Source organism: Chenopodium album, chromosome 13 (assembly GCF_948465745.1).
Source record: "Chenopodium album chromosome 13, dcCheAlbu1.1, whole genome shotgun sequence".
NCBI classification, from domain to species: Eukaryota; Viridiplantae; Streptophyta; class Magnoliopsida; order Caryophyllales; family Amaranthaceae; genus Chenopodium; species Chenopodium album.
Window position 1 is genome coordinate 54574330 of NC_137846.1, and position 23587 is coordinate 54597916.

At 33.7% G+C, this 23587-nt stretch overlaps 1 protein-coding gene across 1 annotated transcript; it reads left to right on the forward strand.

The window, feature by feature from the left end:
* The first annotated feature begins 12621 nt into the window (after positions 1-12621).
* LOC145576986 (uncharacterized) lies at positions 12622-18005 on the forward strand. The gene is made up of 6 exons (XM_081634687.1): positions 12622-12981; positions 14619-14730; positions 14811-14866; positions 15631-15744; positions 17481-17597; positions 17727-18005. Exons 1-6 carry the CDS (start codon positions 12661-12663, stop codon positions 17811-17813), a joined length of 807 nt encoding a protein of 268 aa, XP_081490813.1. The 5' UTR covers positions 12622-12660; the 3' UTR covers positions 17814-18005.
* Positions 18006-23587: the final 5582 nt, after the last annotated feature.

Sequence of the window (23587 nt, forward strand, 5' to 3'; positions counted from 1 at the left end):
AGAAATTGTCTGAGGTTGTTTTACTGGAATCACATTCAGAGGTTTAGTTCTTTGGATTCTTTGCTTGGGAAAAATCTTGTCTTTCTTCAGGTATAATTATTTAATTTACACTGCATTTTTATTGTTATTTTTTTCAGATTTTTTTGCAGAAAATTTCATGGGTTAGTGTTGAAATATTTTATTTAATTAATTTATTATGGGGTTGTGATTTTGTTGAAAGATGCTGAAATCCCATGTTTTATTTTTGTAAGTAATTTTAAAATGGGGTAAGGCTTTGATTGATTTATTGAATTTTGAAATGGGGTTGTGTTTTTGTTGTGATTCATGTGGAAATCTGTAAGAAAAATTATAGTTTTTGTGGGTTTTGTCTATATTTGTATGATTTATGTGTAATATTATTAGTGTGGCCGTGTGGGTATAATTTATTTGGGAAAATGTTCGCTTTTGATTGATGCTGATAATAATATTTTAGTAGGATGTGGAGGAGTGTATGTTGTTTGGACATAAAGGAAACCTTTATTACTCATAGATAATTCCTTAAAAATTGATTGAAGTGTCGAATTGAAGTGCATGTCCATAACTATGCTAATAGAGTGTCGAGGATCTGACACAGACACATGACCACGGGTCCTTGAATTGAAGCTTCTAGCCTTTTAGGGGCTTAGGTGAAGAACCCTTCCTCGAATGTGGCTTCACCTCTAGGATCGATGTAGTGGTTCAGTTTTTGTGATTGATTGTTTGATGTGTGTCTTTTGGTTTCAAGAAATGTAATTCTTTTAGCTTATTGCTATAGATCAAGAAATATAATCCTAGGATTGTTGGTTGTTTGCACTTTATTACTTGAGACCACAATCACATTCATGCACCTTGTAATTATCCATAGCAAAAATTTCCTTTGAAATGCTTCATCTTATCTTTTGACATGCTTCTTGTAAAACTAAAGCAATGCAATATAAACTTTTACTTGTTTACTTTGTCCAATTCTTACTAATTCTGGTTTTTTTTTTAGCTTGTCTTGGTTGATCCAAACAGAGAAATTCAGGAAAAGATGTATCAAGGCTCTTCCAGACAGAATCCAAAGGATCCGAATGTGAATGTTACTGAACAATCCAGACACAAGTTTAAAGGTTTTGCAATGAAACTATATGTTCGTTTCTGCACTCAGACTTGTCTAGTCTAGCATTAATGTTTCTTATGCACTTGTAAATTGCAGAGCTTATTCCATGTTTGCTGCAAGATACCACACGTTGGGTATTCTCTCGCTCCTTGGTGAGTTATCATGTCATACATACTTCAGGATACTTTAACTTTCTCCACATAATGCCTTCTTATTAGGATCTGTTTGTTTTGATGGAAAACATTTTTCATGGAAAATCATATTCTAAAGAAAAAAAGATTGTTAAAGATGTTTTTCTTTGCTTGTTTAAAGGATAACTCATGAAGAAATAGAAAGAAAGGAAAGTAAAAGGGAGAGGAAGTATGGAGGAGAGAAAATGGAGAAGTGGAGAGTAAAAATGAAATTAAAGTGTGACATATGTTTTCCTACCTAAAAAGTAAATTTTTTCCTATGGAAATTTGTTTTCCACTCTAACAAAGCAAACAAAGGAAAATAGAGAGATGAACCAAAATTTATGGAGCCTTAGTCTCCGATGATTTTTTTTTTTTTTTTTTTTATGCCGCGAACTTGCCTATTCTTTACATGTCATTCTTTGAGCTGACTATTTTTGGGGTAAGATATTGCTATTGTATCAATCTTGGCACTCTAAGAGCTGATGTTTTGAAAATAAAGGCACATTGATATATGGACTAGTTATATTATTACCTTTAACTCTTCTAGGAAGGGTAGCAAAAAGTTATTGTAGGAAATCCTCCATGAAAAGTTGAAACTAAAAAGCCTATTTTTATCTTAATCGAGTTTAAAATCTTATGAAGCTATAACTTCCTCTGAAGGTGATCAAAGACTTCAACAAGGCCTTGTGCGATGAAGCACTTCTGAAGCTTCTCTCCCATGATCCTGTTGGCGGCCTTAAAAAGATAACCTTTGACCTCCCACTCGGTGTTCCTGACAGCCAGGTACTGTTAAGTTTAGTAATGTTAATATGAGACACAATTCAGGGTATTGTTAGTGTTGATAACTTGGTGATGCATAGATGCGTATGCATCATCGACATACGTAAAGATGAAGGTATATTGAATATGGAAACTTCAAGGAATCATATCAAATAAATTATGATTGTAGGATATTTCAGCTCTTAGTACATACATCATTTATTTATTTAAGTTCTATTGTAACTTATATTCAAAAGCTTATATATAATTCATGATGCTGTGATTTCCAATGAAGGTGTCTAAACAAAGAAGCTACTTGATGGCTAAAGCAGTGGAGAGTACAAAGATACACCCGTGCCACTTGGAATTTGTTGTACTGAGGTACTTAAGTTAATTACTGTGATATGGGATGTATTGCATGAAATTATGGAACTAATAATGCTTTATAATAGTAAATCAGGTAGTTTAAAGTTTGAACTCATCAGTGGTATATGATTCAGGTCTTCCTGTTTGTTGCTGGAGATTTTGCTCTTGGAAATGATGGGGACTTGAACAGCAGAAAGGCAACTTGGAAACTCTTGCGTTATCTCTATACAGAAGAGGGCATACAGAAAGTACATGTAAATTTTTTAGCCACTACTACATTTATGGTCCTAGTCTTGTTGATAATGTAAAACTCATTTGCAATTACAGTAATGATTCTCTTCTGTTAATGATGCAGGGGTTTGATGAGATGGCTTTTGGTTGCTCCAAAGTGAGCCCTGAGAAGATAGCATTGCTTAAAGATGTGCATTTGACTTCTTGAGAAGTTTTGGTGTTCTGAATTCTGATCTGATCTGCTTATGAGACTTGTTATTTAGCTCTGCATTGGGTAATTACTGACTTAATTTTTCGGGTTCTGAATACTTCTTGCATTGCCTATTGCCAGAGATTATGACATTAATGTGTACTCGGAAAATATATGACATATATTTCTTGATATCGATCATATCTCATTCTAACATTTTGTATAAAGTAAATCCTTTCTACAATTTCAAAGTGAAGTACTAGTAGTAAAAATTATGCAAATGCACAAAATTTTAAGAGAATATATAGTTATATAAGTATATAAGCATAACAAATACTGTTAACTATCAATGTTCAAGTATCTTACATACAGCTCTTCTGATCTTTTACCTTAGTTCCAAGTTGAACATGAACATCGCGATTTTTTGCTTGTTTCTGATCTTGTCATCGATCAACAATCAGTGCAAAGGGACAAGCGATTCGACCCAAGGATGTATGACAGGCAGCATCAATGGATCATTTGGTAGTAAGCCAGACATGCTAATCTTCCTTATTGTTTCACTTTCTAAATCACAACAAATCAAAAATCTCCTTAGATTTTGTAAATAACCACTAATTGCTAAAATGATGTTATCATTATTATTGCTTCCATCTTTTAAGCAAGCAAAATTCAAGTATCTCCAATCTTCTAAATCATCGATAATATTCAACCACCCACATTGGGTATGAAAGATACGAGTCCATGAATAATGCTCGTGCTCGTGTTCATGCTCGTTTAATATCCATATTTCCAAATAGAATGTCACTAAACACAATTGTCCTTTCAAAGTCGTCAATTTTAGTCTATTTGTTGAAATTTCTTCGGGGAGAGACATCGTGTAATACTTTGAGTAAAGAGATCGAAACATTTTATGTGTTCACACTCGTGTTTGAGCAGTTATTTGCGAAAATGGTACTTGTTCCTAGTACACTCCAATCCCACTCCCAAGACGGGTTTTCGATTATCTCCCAAACATTAGTTTTTAATCGATACACCAACGACTTTCGGTCTAGTCTTCGTGTCTCATCACTATTCCATAACTCCATAACTCCTAGTGCTGTCAAATTTCAAACCGAAACCGTTTAACTGTCCGAAACCGACCGACCCAAATGAGAACCGAACCGATTAAAAACCGAATGTTTTGGAACCGAAAACCGACCCGAACCGTATTTTAGTAAACCCGAAACCGAATCGACCCGAGTAATGGTAAACTGTTTAAGAACCGAACCCGTTAACAAACCGATCCGAATATAAACCGAACTGAATGAAAACCGAACCGAAAGAGAACCGAACCGTATCTAAACCGAAACCGTTTCCAACCCGAAACCGTTTAAACTGGCATAAAAACCGTTTACACCGAACCGTTAGCAAACTGCTACCCGTTTGCACCGAACCATTTAAAAACCGAACTGATTGTAAACCGAACTGGTTATAAACCGAACCGTCTATGAACCAAACCGCTTATAAATCGAACCGTTTACAAACTTATTTATTTTTTTTATTTTGAATAGTACAAACTTTTTTATATAATTAAATGGATTGAATATTAGAAATCTTAAAATATATTTAGCATATATTCCAAATTTATCAATTTTTCTAAAGAGCCACACACAATATTTAGCATATATTCTAAATTCATCAAGTTTTCATCTACATGAAACACAGTAACAATGTACTCAAATTTACCCCAAGCAAATAATACAATCACAAAGTGCATTGACCAACAATGCCACTCATCACCATCATCATCATCACTATCAACAGAAATAACCAAAAGCAGCCAAACTGCCAGTTTACATAATAAATTTTTTAAATGCATTTAGCAAAAAAGTTTCTTGAAATTACTCAACAAAAGCCACAGCATTTACCTACACCCTTAAAGGCTTAAAACCCGCGGATGTCAAGTAACTAAAACAGTCAGCAGAGACAGCAGCAACAGCAGAACAGCAGCAGCAGACCAGCAGAGGCAGCAGGAACAGCAGAACAGCAGAACAGCATGAGAACAGCAGAGACAACAGCAACAACAGAACAGCAGCAGCAGAACAGCAGAGACAAGCAGCAACAGCAGAACAGCAGCAACAGAACAGCAAAGACAAGCAGAACATCAGAACAGCAACAGCAGAACATCAAAACAGCAGCAGCAGATTAGCAGACAAGCAGAACAGCAGAACAGCAGACAAGCAGAACAGCAGCAGCATAACAGAATAGCAGCAGACATGGCAGAATTCACCGCAAAGCATCTCCTAGGCTTGAGGAAAAAGAAAAGCTATATGTCAGCAGAATTCAGGAGGGAGGCAGGAGGAAAATAAGCTACTTAAAAAAAAAAAAAAAAAAAAAAAAAAGATTAAAGAACGTCAATACCTTCCGAATTAGATCCAAAACTTTCATCTATCACTTCTTTACCAATTTCAAGGACGTCTTCTTCAATATCACAATCATAACCACGTAACCAATTTTGTGTGGTAACCAACGCCTCAACATTCTTAGGCAAAAGCGCACTCCTATACTTGTTTAAAATACGACCACCCATGCTAAAAGAAGACTCAGAGGCTACCGATGTTATAGGAATGGCCAAAACATCCCTAGCCATAGCAGCTAATATAGGGTACACCCTAACTTGAGATTCCCAATACTTGAGAACATCATAATTCTCCCCTTCAATATATGGGACACGAGTAGTAGTCAAATAATTATCAATCTCCATCGATGGTCGGTTTAATGGGCCATCATCATCATCATCATCAATATTCTAGAAAAGTTCAAACAAAATGCTTTTATTAAATAATAAAATTAAAACATACAATTATTATTATGTAATTTTTTTAAAAAAGAAATTAATTACCTTGAATATGTCATCATCGTCACCATTTGATTTATTGGTCACAATTGGGATGGAGGGGGAAACAAATGTACTTGAGTTAAAACCGGAAGCCATAGATGAATAAAAGTTATACAACTCCAAAAGAGCATCTTTAATCACCTTTGCCTTTTCATCACATGCCTCCTCGACATAAAGCACTTTCAACATCTTTCTCACTCTAATAAGCTTACAGCGAGGATCAAGAACGACAGCAATTGAAAGGATCAAACTATAATCATCCCAATAGCTCTCAAACTTTTCAAGCATCAGTTTTGCCATGGGTGCAAGTTTAGGATCTATATGAGCTTTAGTTATCGTGTGCTCAATTTTCAAGACACTAGCAAAATACAAATTTGCAGTAGGATATTCTGAACCAGAAAATAACACAGTGATTTCATAAAATGGCTTTAGGAAATTACATATTTTTGCAATTGTATCCCATTCATCATCCGAAAGTTTGAATTCATAACCCATAAACTTATCGATAACCACTTTCAAGGCTTCCTTTGCTTCTAAAGCTTTTCGGAGCATCGTATAGGTGGCATTCCAACGAGTCACAACATCAAGACGTAACTTACCATTAAACACACAATTAACCTCAGAAAGAGCATGCTCAAATTGAGTAAGCCTAGAGTCCGAAGAATCAATATATTTACAAACTTCACGCAATTTTTGAACACTACTATCGACTTCTTTCAAACCTCTTTGAACAATAATGTTCAACACATGAGCTGAACATCGAATATGAAAAAATTTGCCATTACAAGGAAGAGGAGAAGTCAACATTAAATCTTTCTTCAAAAGATCAACCATAAGATCCATGGATCGAGCATTATCAACAGTAATTGCAAAAGCTTTACCCTGAAGCTTCCACTCCCCAATAAGTTTAAACACGAATTTTTCTATCTCAACACCAGTATGAGGAGGACCACAATACCTAAAATTCAGAATTTTAGACCTTAGACACCAATTTTTGTCAACATAATGTGCAGTTAAAGTGAGATAACCTCGATTAGTGCATGCTGTCCACAAGTCACAAGTGAAGCTAACTCTACCTTCAATTCCAGAAAAATTTTGCAACAACAAGGACTTAAACTTATCATGCTCAACAATACAATATTTCAAAATAGTGTTTCTACACACATGCTTCACATTAGGGTTCAAATTCGTAAAAACTTCCCTAAGGCCATGATGCTCCACAATACTTAAAGGATAGGAATGCAAAATTATAGCTTTAGCAAGCAATTGTAAATGACGAGTTTGATTAAACAAAGGCTGAACACCACTTTCTTTATGTCCAGGATGATGTGGGTGTTTTTTCATGCATGAGGTAGTATGAGCTTTACAAGTGGAGGTACCAGCCGTACCTGGTGCTTTATATTCATTACCGCAAACATTGCATCGGGCATATCTTATCAGAGCAACACCAACCAACTTATCAAAAAAGGTGTAATGCCTCCACACATCTGATGTTCGTTGACGCTTACTACCACTAGTGTTAGTGACTTGTTGTTGAGAAGAATCTTGATTCTGAACAGTGTCTTGAGAATCTATAGTGAACTCATCATAATTTCCAAACTCTTGCTCCATTACTAAAAAAATAGAAACAAAACCATATTTGAAACAAAATCAATACTAGGCCACATATTCAGTAATCTTAACAAGAATTACAAATGTACAACATATTTAGCAATCTATCTTGATGAAAATGAAGCACATGTTAGAGTTAAAATGCAGCACTAACATATTAAAAAAAACACAACCAATTCTAAACACAACCATCATCTTAAAACCTTGAACACAGATTGTGCTATGCCCTCTATAAACAGCATGAGCCTTTGGGTTAGGATTTAGACTGGAAGTCGTGGACCGGGATGGAAAATAAGTCTAGGCTATGCTAAAACTTGCTGTAATAGTGTTTCGGAACCAGGACACATGCACCCTACAGTATGGCCTCGAATCTTTGTACCATCCGCTGCTGGTCCAAATTACTCGACTTAAACCAGCCCAAATCAGAACAAGTAGCAGTGTAGCACATATCCGATTTCTTGCAGTGCATTTAACAAATGTATCAAATCTACAACTAATCAACAGTTCTTGAAGTAAATTCAACAAAAAATATATCATTTATACAACTAATTAGAGGTGAGATATGGTAAAATGCATTAAAAATTTAAAATTGCATCCAATTCAGTTTCTTTTTTGGAATATTCCCATTAACAATTTCATTTCTAGCAGTGTTGCAATCTGAAAGTAATTCATTAAACGATGTTACATAACTAAAATCGACCAGCTAAATACATCTAAATCAATGAAATAACACAACCATCAACAACAAATATCATTAAAATATCATTATAACCCTAAAAACTAATTCTTTAAACTACATACAGTAACAATTAAAAAAAAACAACACCAATTCATACCGTGAATTTGGAGCAATTAGGGCAGCAAACACCAATGACACCGTGAATTTGGAGCAATTAGGGCAGCAATCTAGAGAGAGAGAGGCGCCGTGAGTGAGAGTGAGAGTGAGTGGTAAGGTGAGGATGAGTGGCGCTTAGCCGTGAGAAGAAGAGGCGCCATGAGCATGAGTGGTAAGGTGAGAGTGGTAAGGTGAGAGTGAGAGTGAAAGGGTTTCAAAAGGGTGAAAGTGGTTTCATGGAAATCTAACCGTTGATTTTTTTAATCTATGGTTCAGATTGGTGATCCATGTGTGTTGTGGGAGAAAGAATCTAACCATTGATTTTTTTTAATCTATGGTTGAGAATGGTGATCCATGTGTGTTATAGGAGAAAGAATCTAACCATTGATTTTTTTAATCTATGGTTGAGAGTGGTGATCCGTGTGTGTTTGTGTGTTGTACATTCATCTACTAGTATATCTGTATTTTCATACACGCATTTGATCGGGATCAGTGCCCAAGACACGTATTAAAACATCTACTAGTATATCTTTATTTTCATACACGTAAAAATTATAAAAACGTTATATTAATAAAATGTATAAATAGATTAATTTAAAAAGATCACTAATGAGCTACTTCGTATAACTTTGTAGTTTGTACTAATACATACGAATAACGATGATACGAATATTTATCTATGAGATATTGACATGGTTAGATACCACGTGTTAATAATGTGTAGTACATATGATCGATTGAACTGATCAATATGACCTTGTTAATTAGTCATTACTCATTAGTGTTTTCTTTCATTATACAAATAAAAGCACTTTGTAATATCTTCATAGTTTCATGAAAATATATAATGATAAACGATTCATAATTATCAGTCTTGTTGACTAATCAAGTATCGAATTACCAAATTGCAAATTTTCATTTCACAAGAAGTCAAGAACTCATCAAGTCATGATTATGATTGTATGCGTAGTATATAAATGATTAAATAAGAAGCATATAATAACCTAATTGTATAACAATAATACATTAATACACTAATTCTTATAATCTACTTCGTAATAAACTAGTAAGATCAGTATGACTAAACTTGAAACAGAGCATAATATGTATTTATAAAATAAATGAGAATTTGTTTATAATATGTTGCCTAAATATGAAATGATTTGCGACTTGCCGACTTTATTTAAAACTTGTGAACGCAAAAGGTTAGCAAGTACTATCAAATTTCAAACCAAAGCCATTTAAGTGCCCGAATCCAAACAACTCGATAAACAATTTATTTTTTCAAACCGAAAACCGACCCGAACCGTAATTTAGTAAACTTGAAATGGAACCGATATGAATAACGTTAAAGTGGTTAAACCATCGAAGAACCGAACCAATTATAAATTGAACCGAAAAAGAACCGAACCAGTAAAAAACCGAACCGAAAAAGATCCGAACCAGTTACAAACCGAACCAAAAAAGAACCGAACTGTTTCTAACCCGAAACCGTTTCCAACCCGAAACTGTTTGAACCGGGATAAAAACCGCTTACACCGCACCGTTAACAAACCGCAACCCGCCTGCACCGAACCGTTTACTACCCGAACTGTTTACAACCCGAACCGAATTAAAACCGCTTAAGAATAAACCGAAACCGAATCGAACCGATAACTATTTAAACCGAACCAAAACCGACCCGCGAGACAATTAAACCGATTCCAAACCGACCCGATTAACTACCGAACCGATTTCAAACCGAACCGAAACCGAACTGTCAAACCGTTTTGACAGTGCTAATAACTCCGTAAACTTTAAAACCTTATAATTATCGGATTTACGGTCATAACCAAGTGCTACCATCTTAACATTCTCGATATACTTAGTTTTGTAGGTGAAGTTAACTACCTCAAAAACCTCACTATACTTGGTTTTCAAGTCGAAATTAAATTGTGGTAACTTTTTATGTACATTGTGACAGGATTATAAAGTGAAAGGAATTTTTCAAATGGATGATTTGGAAGTGCACACAAGAAGCAAAGTAAGCCATTGCACGAGGCGACTATCTTAGTGTCACGTGCAATGTCTTTAGGGTACGGAAATTGGGTCATGAGACGTTGGCACTTGTGATAAATGTTTATAGTGTAGATATTAATATTCTCTTTTTGGATGGATTTGAGAATGAGGGTATTAGTATCGGATATTGTTTTGAGATGAGATGGTCGACTAAAACGGAGTTGAATGAAATGTGGATCGTCGATTAACTCGTATCATGACTTTGAAACACACTTGAATTGTATAAGGGACTTAACGGGTAATCATGAGAGTATCTCGGAGATTAGCTCCAAAGAAAAATAATTATGATATCTAGTCTTACCCTGATTCATCATACTTGCAACTAATTATTGAACTTTCAATTCCGATCCTTAACAAAAAAATTTTGTAAAGAAGGAATCAAATTGATAGAAATAAAAACTAAGTTTTTTTTTTTTTTTTTTTTTTTTTTTTTTTTTTTTTTTTTTTTTTTTTTTTTTACAATAAAAACTAAGGACCTGTTTACATTTACTTAATTTCAGTTCAGTTGAGTTAAGCTCCAATCAGTTTAGTTCAGTTCAGCTCCTAATTTCCCTCTCTCATAAAATATTTAGTTCAGCTCAGTTCAATTCAGCTCCAATCAGTTCAGTTCAGCTCAGTAAATATGAACAGGCCCTAAGTTTGTTTGAGAGATATTATAACGTAACTCTTTTCTCATGTATTCATATATATAGGGAAGATTAATAGATTATTAATAGGAAAACATATGCTACAATGTGTCAATATTATTGTTAGGCAAAATATATTTATTGTTAATCTTATTTTAGGATAGTTTGATAGCTTTCCTATTATAATAAGATCTCTGCCTTGATGTACAAGGAGCAACTAATTTTTGAACTTTCAATTCCGATCCTTCACAAAAAAATTTGTAAAGAAGGAATCGAATTGAGAGAAATAAAAACTGAGTTTGATAGAAATATATATAGAGAAGATCATGTTAAATACGGGCTTGAGTCGGATTATCCCTAAACCGTGGGCCGAGCTCTGATATCATGTAGAAAAAAAGAAAGTTTGATATAATTTCCAACGAGATATCTAGTGCATATAAATAGGTGAATACTTAGGTTAGCTAAAGTCCTGAGCTTATAAACAAGCTAAAATTAATCTATGACTCTATGTACAGGACTACAAGAAGGTAGCATGTATAAATTAATATTAATATGAATATGGCTAATTTTAGTGTAGTAAAAATTTTCAAAATTAAATTGATTGCATGAGTAGACGTCCCATGAGGTCATGTAAAATTGATTTGGATTAAAATAAATATTATTTATGTGTATAAAGGTTCAAAAATGAGTATTTTCAATTATTTGACGTGTATAAAATTAACGGTTTAAAGATAAAGTAGATTTTTTTCAACCACTCAAACGGTATACCGGGGTGTTACGAGGTCTTTGGAAAAACAACGGCGTATATGTTTTTTTGCTTGGTCTGAAAAGGTCCAAAATCAATCAACCAATTTTGAAATTTGTATCCACTGTTTTTGGACAATTTCAGTAAAAGAATAAATATTTGAAATGAAATAATGAATACATGGGGTGTTCCACTAGGTTATATAAGTTGATTTGGAACAATAAATAAATTAAAATCATATTCTTGGATCTATAAAAGACCGAGAATAAGTATTTTCAAATATTGTCGTATAACAAAAGTTACAAAATAGTCAAATTGACTGTTTAAAGGAAAATTAAATGGTTCTACCTACTTAAATGGCCTCATGGGGTGTTACGAGGTCTATGGGAGCAATCCTTACATGTTTCCTTTCGGGTCTGTAAAAAAGTCCAAAATCGGCCAATTTTGAAGGTTATAATCCATCATTTTTGGTCAATTTTCGTATTTTTTTTAAAAAAAAAAAAAATTAACCTGGATAGTCTCACAAAGTCATATAAGTTCGTTTGTAAGTTATAACAAATGAAATCCAATTTATAGGTCTATAAAGATATGTTGCGTATACCTAAACAACTAAATTGATCGTTTAAAAGCAAAATATATGGTTCTAACCTCTCAAATGGGATTAAGGTTTAATTTGTAAGAGCGACCAAGGCACATTTTCTTTCTAGGTCTAAAAAAGTTCAAAATCAGTTAATTATATCTGTCGCTCAAAACTAGTCATTATTATATTCTAATTATTTTATTAGTAAAATAAAATTACTTCTTCCATTAACAGTTATTTATAATAGAGAGGGTTAGCACAGAATCTGGGCAAAACTAACATTGAATATTAATTTACTAGAGGCCGGACTCGAACTTGACCCCTATGAAAGATCTCTCCGATTATTTTAATATTATCCAAAAACCCTAAAAATCGATGTGACATTCATTTTTGAAAAGGAGCCTTATAAATATAACAACATAACCATGTAATAAAGAGGCGGCACACTCATTACTCACTAGTCATCCATTTTCTCTGTTGGATCATAAAAAATGGCGGGTCTTGGTAAGAAAAAGCTTCCAAGGAAGGCAAAACAAGCTGAAAAGCGAGCAGCAAAGAAGGAAAACAATCAAGGAGAAGAAGAAGAACCTTCATCTTCTTCCTTAAATCCTGGAAAAAGTATCAGCAATGTTCAAGTTCTGCCACCTGATGAATGGTTTTCACAGCTGAAGAATGATGTTCTTGATTGTGGGCCCATTGGAAATGTTTTGGATGGTCTCTTAAGAAATACTGTTCGTATGACTGTTGAATTACGAGCTCCTAGATTTGGTTCTCTTCCCTTACTTCTTGGCAAGAATCTCGTTTATATTCAGGTCCATCTTTCTTTTTCATCATGTTTTTGTCTTGATTACATTATATTATATTATATCATATGTGGGTATAATATTGAAGTTTTGAGTCATATTTTTTAGTGATTTTTGTTGGGGTTTTAGCTGATGTTGCTCTGGATTTTAGTGTTAATGCTCTGCTTTATTTACTATATAAAGAAGAATGTTCAAATATTTTATAAGATTGATGTTATTAAAATATTGAAGTTTTTTATTATATACGTATTAATTAATTGTTAAGTGGGGTTTGATTTTGGTATAGTGGTTTATCTTGGGGTTTTAACTAGTGATATTAAGAAAGGAAAAAAAAAAAAAAAATTGGTGTTCTGGTTTGTGGGGTTTTAGAAAAGAAGGTTTTGGGAAGTTGGCTAGGTAAATATTGATGTTTTGAATGATTTATCTTGGGTTTTAGCTGTTTTTGCAAAATATTCTCTTGATTTATGTTGAAATTTGCTATAAAAAAAAGGGTTTTGGCCCTTTTGTTTTGAGGAGGTTGGTTTATATATTGTAGAGATTTTATACTCCCTCCGTCCCCAAAATTTCGACCCTTTTGGGTTGATTTTGTGGTTATTAAGAAACTTAAATAAAAAGAAATAAAATCATATTGGAAAGATAAATTTTAAATTAGGTTAAAAGTGTCGAAGTTTTGGGGACGGAGGGAGTAAGATATTTGAAGTGGGTTTTGTTTTGGTATACTTTTAATTAAATTGGTTTTGTTCAAGCATATTTTTCTGGGTTTTATTTAGTCAAAATTGTAGTTGAATAGGGTCAATTGGCAGGTGTTTGTAAAGATTATCAAATCATTTGCATACTTCGTTTTCGATTACATTGTTGCTAGAAAGTTGGAGATTAATAAAACAAAAACAAATCATCTTGCTGCTTTGGTAACTTCTGTATGTTTCTATAGTTGTGCAATGTGGAAAGTTTTGTTGTGATAAGTCATAAGACTGATAACAGCCAACCGGGGCTTAAATTTTTGGCTATGTTTATTGCTTGGAAAAACTTGATCCTAAGTTAAAGATTTCGCATACCTAGCGTAGTAGTGTCTTGGTTGATATTTCACAAATTCGGAGCACATACTGCATAATGTGCAATTGTGCACTACTCAAAACCAATGTTGGTATACATGGTGTGTGAGGATTATCAAGTCATTTACACTGGTTTTGACACTAGTGAATAACTTAATATCATGCCAAAACAGAAGTTGCATCTTGGTGTCTTGGTGATATATTAAAATCTATGTGCTTTAAGTTCAATGAACATGCAAATCAATTCTGCTTGGATGAATTTAGCTATGTGAATTTCATGCAATTCAGCTTCTGTGAATGCATTAGTATATCAACATGGTTATAAGTGCATTAGTATACATAATTGTTGAATTGAGTTGCTGTTTTTAGTCTTATATCATATTTTCTTGCAAGTCAAAGAAGGAATTATAGGATATAAATTGTTGCATTGAGTTACTCTTTGGCTTTCTTTGTGGTTTTGGTACTTTAGCTGCTTGATTCTCATATCACGGATGCATATTTAGATGTTTAATATGATAACTTTTTAGTTTAATAATCCTCTAAGAGAGAAGGCAAAATCAAATTCGAGTAACTTTTTTTTTACTTTTCTTGTAGCTTGTGGTGATAGATACTGATAGAAGCATTCAAGGGAAGCTGTATACGACAGGAGCAGAAGTAGAACCTTATGCTGTAAATGTCACTGCACATTCCAGAAAGTTGTTCAAAGGTTTTGTAGCAAGACTCATGTAGTTTGCTGGCATTGCTATCTATTTGATTTTGTGCTTATGTCTTATTTATTGGTCACAGATGCTGTTCCATACTTGCTGAAGGATACTGACCAATGGTTGTTTTCCCGTTCTTTGGTAAGGCATCGAATAATTTACTTAATGGTTCTGCCTGGAATATCGTTCTCATCAACACTGCTACACTATGTTTTCCCTATCCCTATAGAGTGATAGATCTTAATGAATTTTAAAAGTAAAACATTGAATCATAGCATGTAAACACCCCCACCCCCACGCAAAACCCTCAGTGATCTGCATATCATCTCTTGGTTATCACATAGTTCCTAGTAGTGTTGCATAGATAGATGCCGTCCTTAACTCAACTGAACTTATTTTGTTAGTACTTTTGTGTTAGGAGTTAAGAAAATTCATTCTTTCCTTATAGAATCCTCTTAGAAGTATAGATCTTAAGCAGTTCATTTATAACTTTGAATCATAGCATAGACCCCCTCCCCTCAAAATAACCTTAAGACTCGCATATCTTCTCCTAGTTATCACATTGTTACTAGTAGTGTTGCATAGATAGATGCGACCCTTGCCTCAGTTGAACTTAATTGGTTAATACTTTTGTGCTAGGATGCTAATTCATTCTAATTCACCCCCTTTCATCACGTCTGAGTTACATGTTTGCTTTAATAACTTGGTGTTCCTGACTGGTATAGTCGTATGTGTATAATGCTGTTTGGATCTAGACTCCGAATTAATAATTTTTTGTTCCAGATCACTGATAAATGATAACACCTTTTTTTTTTTTTTTTTTTATTTTAAGAAAAGTAATAGTTAGTTATATACATATATCTAATAACTATTTGTAAAATAACATCTTATTTGTCCTTTTACAGGTTTTCAAAGGATATAATGGTGTGATTGAAAAAGCAGTCCAGTTCCCATCTTATGATCCTACTGATGACCTACTAGAACTACCCAAGAATCTATCCGGTATTCGTTGTGCAGAGGTACTCTTCGTAAATTTCTTATGTTTCTACGAGTTGATTAAATTTTATTAGACCAGTAGGTTTTCAGATGTTTTTGTTTGCTGTCATTGCTATGAATGCTATCGTATCTGCACAGGCTATATGTCTCTGTACTCTCTAGCTTTCTCTGTTTGACTGTCGTGTGTAGTGTGTAACTGTGTATAGCTGCTAAATTGTTTATCTCAATTATAAATCCATACTTCTGTAGTATGAATGAAGTTCCTTGATCTTTCTACGACCTACAGACCTACATCCTTACCTGTCTTATAACATCCTTAATCCTCCATTTCATTAGTTTAGTGAAAGGTTCTGAGATATCTCATTGATTTTTCTATTTACTTTGGTATTCTGTGATACATGAACTGTGACTTTCGTAGTTTAAGTCTTTACTACTTACACTGATCTTATGCAAGTATCATATTATTATGAAGAAAAGATAATTGGGGGTGTTGTAAAATTTGAGGAAATATTGGTATGCAACAGAATGAAAGAAAAGCTAATGGTATCATTGGGGTGACATCAAAGTCTCAAACTATCATAGGGTGGAATATTAAACTAGCTATATACATTTGTGCGGAGCTTGTAATAAGATTAGGTGGTATATCGCTATAAACGCTATTGATGACACACTAAGGAGGTTCTGGGTGGTATACCAGCTTTAAGGTCATTGTACTATGTGGTTTCGGGTTTAAGGAATGAGTGTATTGCCAGTATATGGTTGGCAATGGTATCATGGAGCAGTTATTATTTTCTTAGGCCACAAAGCCTATAATCAAATTGAGCTATTCTATCCAAGTATCATAGTTAGCTCCGTGGAATATCTATGTTGTTTTTCAAATTGGTGCTTGGATTTTTATTTGTTGGGGTGGGTTCTGTTCCTAGTGCAGTCTTGGTATTCTATAGACTATTATCGCCAATGTGCAACTATATCAAATTCCTGCAAGCATCTTCTGTAGCTTTCATGTTAATGTTCTTAGCTGTTTCATCTTAGTGTCACTCTTCCATGTAGCTTGAATTGGTGAAATTATATGTTAGATATAGCAAGTGAGGCTAATTTAATGAGCAACTTCATACTCTCTACTGAGTTTATTAACACTTTTGTAGCAGTTGTTGAATTAGAATGAGCTGATACAGTTTCAGACTCGGCTTTTAGGACAATAAGACTGTATATACAAGGAGTGAACTAGTTTTTTTTAGGACAATTTCTAAAATGTCTCAAATTCTCAACCCTCATAAAATTTAATCTACCCAGTGTTAATGTGTTAGCATGAGTAGTACACGTTTGTTGAAATTTCAAGCACACATCGCAGACATCTAGATCCTATTGTAAATTACTCAATTCTATATTCCTATGTACACAATTCATTTTTTTTTTTTTTTTCTCCAAACTACACGTTTTTTCTGACCCCTATTGCAGAATCGATTGAGGATTGTTTTTCTTATGAGTTACTCTGTTAATGATGGTCTGTCATGATGTTTAAAGACCCTTCTATTAAGATATTGAGTAGCTCTTGTTAGTTGCCTTGGATCTACACTTCTTTGGAATGCAATCTATGCACAACATTGTTGGTTCTTTTCCTAGAATCATTGCAAGATTATACCTTTTTGCTTTGTTTTGTTTGCATTGGTTTGTTTCAAGGGTCATAGCAAAACCGACTTCTATAGATCATTGTGGCTTTCGTCATAACCCAACATGAAAACTACTTCTGTTTTTCCAGGTCTTCTTGTTCGTTGCTGGGGATTTCGATGTGAAAGAGGATGGCTTGTGCTCCCGTGATGCTGTGAAAGAACTTCTGCATGAACTGAATTCGAAAGAGGGCATCTCCAAACTACTTGTGCGTTTCCAATATATTGGATACATAGTATTACCCCCTAAAACTAGTGTGACATATATTATTTGTATTCATATATTCCTGATGTTCTTGTTTCTATTTCTGTTTCTGTTTCTGCTTCTGCTTCTGCAGGCCTTTGATGTGGTGGCTGCAAGTGTCGTCGTCTCTAAAGAGAAGTTGGAGGAACTGAAGGATGTGCATCTGAATTCGATTGCTTGAAATATCCGTAGCTGAATTCTAAAACAAACTTAGCTTTGTTTGCTAATCTTTCAGATGTGATGTATATAACTAATGTTTGAGCAACTCTTTAACTATCGTGACTAGCTGGCCTGGGCTTGGTACTTGATACTTGGAACTTTGGTAGGTGATGCAAAAAATGTGCTGGGATGTTTAATGTCAGCTTGATGTCTATTTACGGCGAACTATATAATTTGATGCTTTATAAACGTACAAGAACAGGAATGCACCACACGCACATGCACACACACACATGCCTGCACAAGCTAATAGCATGTTCAACATGACAACATACACTCAGTCTGTTTCTATTCTCTAAGCTGTTAGCCTATAATAAAGGGGTGCAAGTTTACAACATTGTATTGAATGTTAGGGGAAGACCGGAAGATTATACTTCCATACTTTTGGTTATAAACACTACTCCATAAATTATGGGATGGTGATAGGAAATCTTAAAACACATGAAATAAAAAAAATAAAAATAGAAAAAAAAAATTGTTAACTGCTATATTGAACTATGCAAATAACGTCGCAATAGTGTATATGAGCACAATAATATAGCATGATTTAAACTCGAACTAGACCTAATTCAATGACACCAGTACGACAGTTCATTATTACTGATTAGAAATCTGTCTAATATCACCTTTTTTTTTCTTTTTTTCTTTTTTTTTTTAGGACCAATATCACCTTATTTTAGATAGAAAGAACACGACCTTAGCTTACACCTAAGATGACATTATTTTTTGAAAATTTGGCAAATTAAATGATTCTAGCTACTTAAATGGCTTGATGGGGTGTTATGAGGTCTATGGGAGCAACCCATACATGTTTCCTTTTTGGGTTCGAAAAAAGTCCAAAATCAACTACGTTTGAAGGTTATAATCCATCGTTTTTGGACAATTTTCGTAAAAAAAAATTAAAATTAACTTGAATGCATGGGGTGCCTTATAAAGTCATATAAATTGGTTTGTAACTTGTAACAAATGAAATCCTATTCATAGGTGGTCTATAAAGATATGAGAATGAGCATTTTCTATTTATGTTGCGTGTACCAAAATAGCTAAATTGATTGTTTAAAAGCAAAATGACCTCCCAGTATATGGTTCTAACCTCTCAAATGACCTCCCAGTATATTACTCGTATGAGGTTTGTAAGAGCGACCATGGAACATTTTCTTTCCAGGTCTAAAAAAATTTCAATGTCAGGTAATTTTACCTCCCGCTCAAAACTACTCACCATGCATGTTCCAATATTTTATAAGAAAAGTAATGTTATTTAAGTTCACTAACTACATAATTAATTATATATTAATTTACTAGAGGCCGGACTCGTACCTGACCCCGATAGAAGATCCCTCCGATTATTTACAGTTTTATGCCCCATGCGATGTTCGGGTTGTTTATTGAATTTTAAGATAAATTTATAATTTAAATGTCAAAATTTAAAATATATCATTGATACAAAATTAGTTAGGAATTACTGTGCTTTTCTGACGATTTGCTATCTAGTAGGCATGTAATGACTTATAATAATGTTGGTGAAAATGTTCGATTTAATACATTAAAAAAATAAAAATTAGCAAAAAATAAACTAAATAAAATAAATGTTCAAAGCACATTGGATTGACCCAAACCCAACACTTTGGGCAAGGGTTGAACATACATTTCTTGAATCGTAACCTGAAGTGACCCAATCCAAGATGTTTCATGATCCAACCCTAATTGACAGGTATCCGTTCTATTAGATTGTGAAGTATATAATTTTAATCGATTAGTATATATTATAAATGAATGTTATACGCTTTGAACTACTTCCTTCCCTCCAAAAAATATTGTGATATATAAAATAAATTTATATGATGATTTTTGAGAATTATAATCTAATAATTTTTTTTTAATAAAATTATAATTCAATTTGTACCTATGAAATATTGGTATTTTATCGATAATGTAGTAATCTGATTAAAAGTTTAGCTTCATATATTAGTTATATAATTGTCCAAAAACCCTAAAAAATCAATGTGACATTCATTTTGGAAAAGACCTTTCTAAATACAACAACAAAACCATGTACTCGTATAAAGAGGCGGCACATTAGTGATTAGTCAGAAGTCACACTCACTACAACCATTGCATTCTCCATTTTCTCTGTTGAATCATCAAAAATGGCGGGTCTTGGTAAGAAGAAGCTTCAGATAAAGGCAAAACAAGCTGAAAAACGAGCAGCAAAGAAGAAAAACAATCAAGGAGAAGGAGAACAACCTTCATCTTCTTCCTCAAATCCCGGAAAAAGTATCAGTAATGTTCAAGTTGTTCCTCCTGATGAATGGTTTTCCAAGCTGAAGAATGATGTTCTTGATTGTGGGTCCTTTGAAAATGTTTTGGATGGTCTCTTAAGAAATACTGTTCGTATGACTGTTGAATTACGAGCTCCTAGATTTGCTTCTCTTTCCTTACTTCGTGGCAAGAATCTCGTTTATATTCAGGTCCATCTTTCTTTTTCATCATGTTTATGTATATATTTTTGTCTTGATTATATTATATTATACTTGTATGAGGGTATAATAATATTGAAGTCTGAATCATACATGTTGGGGTTTAGCTAATGTTGCTCTGGATTTTACTGTTAATGCTCTGCTTTATTACTATATATATAGAATGTTGAAATATTATAAAATGTTGAAGTTTTATGTTATATACTTAATAATTGTTAAGTGGGGTTTGATTTTAGTATATGATGTATCTTAAGGTTTTAAAGATTTAATTTTTTTTGGTGTTCTGCTTTGTGGGGTTTTAGAAAATAGGTTTTGGGAAGTTGGTTAGGTAAATATTGAACTTGTGTCAAAAAAATATATACTGGTATAATGTATTGAAGTTTTGAATGATTTATCTTGGGCTTTAGCTGTTTTTGCAAACTGTTCTCTTGATATATGTTGAAATTTGCTATATAAAAAGGGTTTTGGCCCTTTTGAGGAGGTTGGTTTATATAATGTAGAGATTTTATAAGATATTTGAAGTGGGTTTTGTTTTGGTATATTTTTAATTAATTTGGTTTTGTTCAAGCATGTTTTTTCTGGGTTTTTTTAAGTCAAAATTGTAGTTGAATAGGGGTCAATTGGCAGGTGTTTGTAAAGATTATCAAATCGATTGCATACTTTGTTTTCCATTACATTGTTGCTAGAAAGTTGGAGATTAATAAAATAAAAAACAAATCATCTTGCTGTTTTTGTAACTTCTGTATGTTACTATAATAATTGTGCAAATGTGGAAAGTTTTGTTGGATAAGACTGATAACAGCCAACCAGGGGTGAAACTTTTGGTTATGTTTATTGATTGGAAAAACTTGATCATTGTTAGAGATTTCGCATGCCTAGCATGTCTTGGTTGATATTTCACAAATTCGGGGCACACACTGCATAATGTGCACTACTCAAAACCAATGTTGGTATACATGGTGTGTGAGGATTATCAAGTGAGTCATTTACACTGGTTTTACACTAGTGAATAACTTAGTATCATACCGAAACAGAAGCTGCATCTTGGGGATATATTAAAATCTATGTGCTTTAAGTTCAATGAACATGCAAATCAATTTTGCATGGATGAATTTAGCTGTGTGAATTTCATGCAATTCAGCTTCTTTGAATGCATTAGTATATCAACATGGCTATAAGTGCATTAGTATACATAATTGTTGAATTGAGTTGCTGTTTTAGTCTTATATCATAACTTCCTGCAAGTCAAAGAAGAAATTATAGGATGTAAATTGTTGCATTGAGTTACTCTTTGGCTTTCTTTGCGGTTCTGGTACTTTGGTAGCTTCTCATATCACAAATGCATATTTAGATGTTTAACATGATAACTGTCTAGTTTAATAATCCTCTAAGAGAGAAGGCAAAAACAAATTCGAGTAACTTTGTTTTTCTTTTCTTGTAGCTTGTGGTGATAGATACTGATAGAAGCATTCAAGTTAAGCTATATACGACAGGATCAGAGGTAGAACCTTATGCTGGAAATGTCACTGCACATTCCAGAAATTTGTTCAAAGGTTTTGTAGCAAGACTCATATAGTTTGCTGGCATTGCTATCTATTTGATTTTGTGTTTATGTCTTATTTATTGGTCACAGATGCTGTTCCATACTTGCTGAAGGATACTGACCATGGTTGTTCTCCCGTTCTTTGATGAGGCATCGAAGAAATTACTTAATGGTTCTGCCTGGAATATCGTTCTCATCAACACTGCTACACTATGTGTTCCCTACCCCTATAGAGTGATAGATCTTAATGAAACTTTGAATCATAGCATATAAACACCCCCCCCCCCATGCAAAACCCTTCAGTGATTTGCACATCATCTCTTGGTCATTGCATAGGTACTAGTAGACTAGTAGTGTTGCATAGATAGATGCCGCCCTTAACTCAACTGAACTTATTTTGTTAGTACTTTTGTGTTAGGAGTTAAGAAAATTCATTCTTTTCTTAATTCCTTGTAGAATCCTTATAGAAGTATAGATCTTAAGCATTTTCATAATTTCATTTATTACTTTCAATCATAGCTTAGACCCCCTCCCCCCAAAATAACCTTAGAGACTCGCACATCATCTCCTAGTCATCACATTGTTACTAGTAGTGTCGCATAGATATATGCGACCCTTGACTCATCTGAACTTAATCGGTTAATATTTTTGTGCTAGGATGCTTTTTCATTCTTGTTCACCCCCCTTTCATCATGTCTGAGTTACATTTTTGCTTTAATAACTTGGTGTTCCTAATTAGTATAGTTGTATGTGTATTAATGCTGTTTGAATCTAGACTCTGAATATAGTAATTTTTTGTTCCAGATCACTGCTAAGTGATAACTAGTTATATGACTTATATCAAATGACTATTTGTAAAATAACACCTTATTTGTCCCTTTACAGGTTTTCAAAGGATATGACGGTGTGATTGAAAAAGCAGTCCAGTTCCCATCTTATGATCCTACTGATGACCTACTAGAACCTCCCAAGAATCCATTTGGTATTCATTGTGCAGAGGTACTCTTTTTAATTTTCTTATGTTTCTATGAGCTGATTAAATTTTATCAGACCAGTAGGTTTCAGATGTTTTTGTTCGCTGTCATTGCTATGAATGCTATCGTATCTGCACAGGCTATATGTCTCTGTACTCTCTAGCTTTCTCTGTTTGACTGTTGTGTGTGAAATGTGTATAGCTGCTATATTGCTCATCTCAATTATAAATTCATAATTCTGTAGTATAAATGAAGTTACTCGATCTTTCTACAACCTACATCCTTACATGTCTTATAACATCCTTAATCCTCCATTAAATTAGGTTAGTGAAAGGTTTTGAGATGTCTCATTAATTTTTCTATTTACTTCTATATTCTGTGATACATGAACTGTGAATTTCGTAGTTTGCCTTCACAACTCATTACTACTTACAAGGATCTTATGCAAGTATCATCTATCATATTAATATGAAGAAAATATGAATGTGGTGTTGTAAAATTTCAGGAAATATTGGTATGTAACAGAATGAAAGAATGGCTAAAGGTATCATTGGAGTGACATCAAACTATCGAAGGGTGGAATTCTAAACTAGCTATATAGATATGTGCAGAGCTTGTAAGATTAGGTGGTATATCTCTATTAATGACACACTAAGGAGGTTCTGGGTGGCATACCAGCTTTAAGGTCATTTTACTATGTGGTTTCGGGTTTAAGGAATGAGTCTATTGCCAGTATATGGTT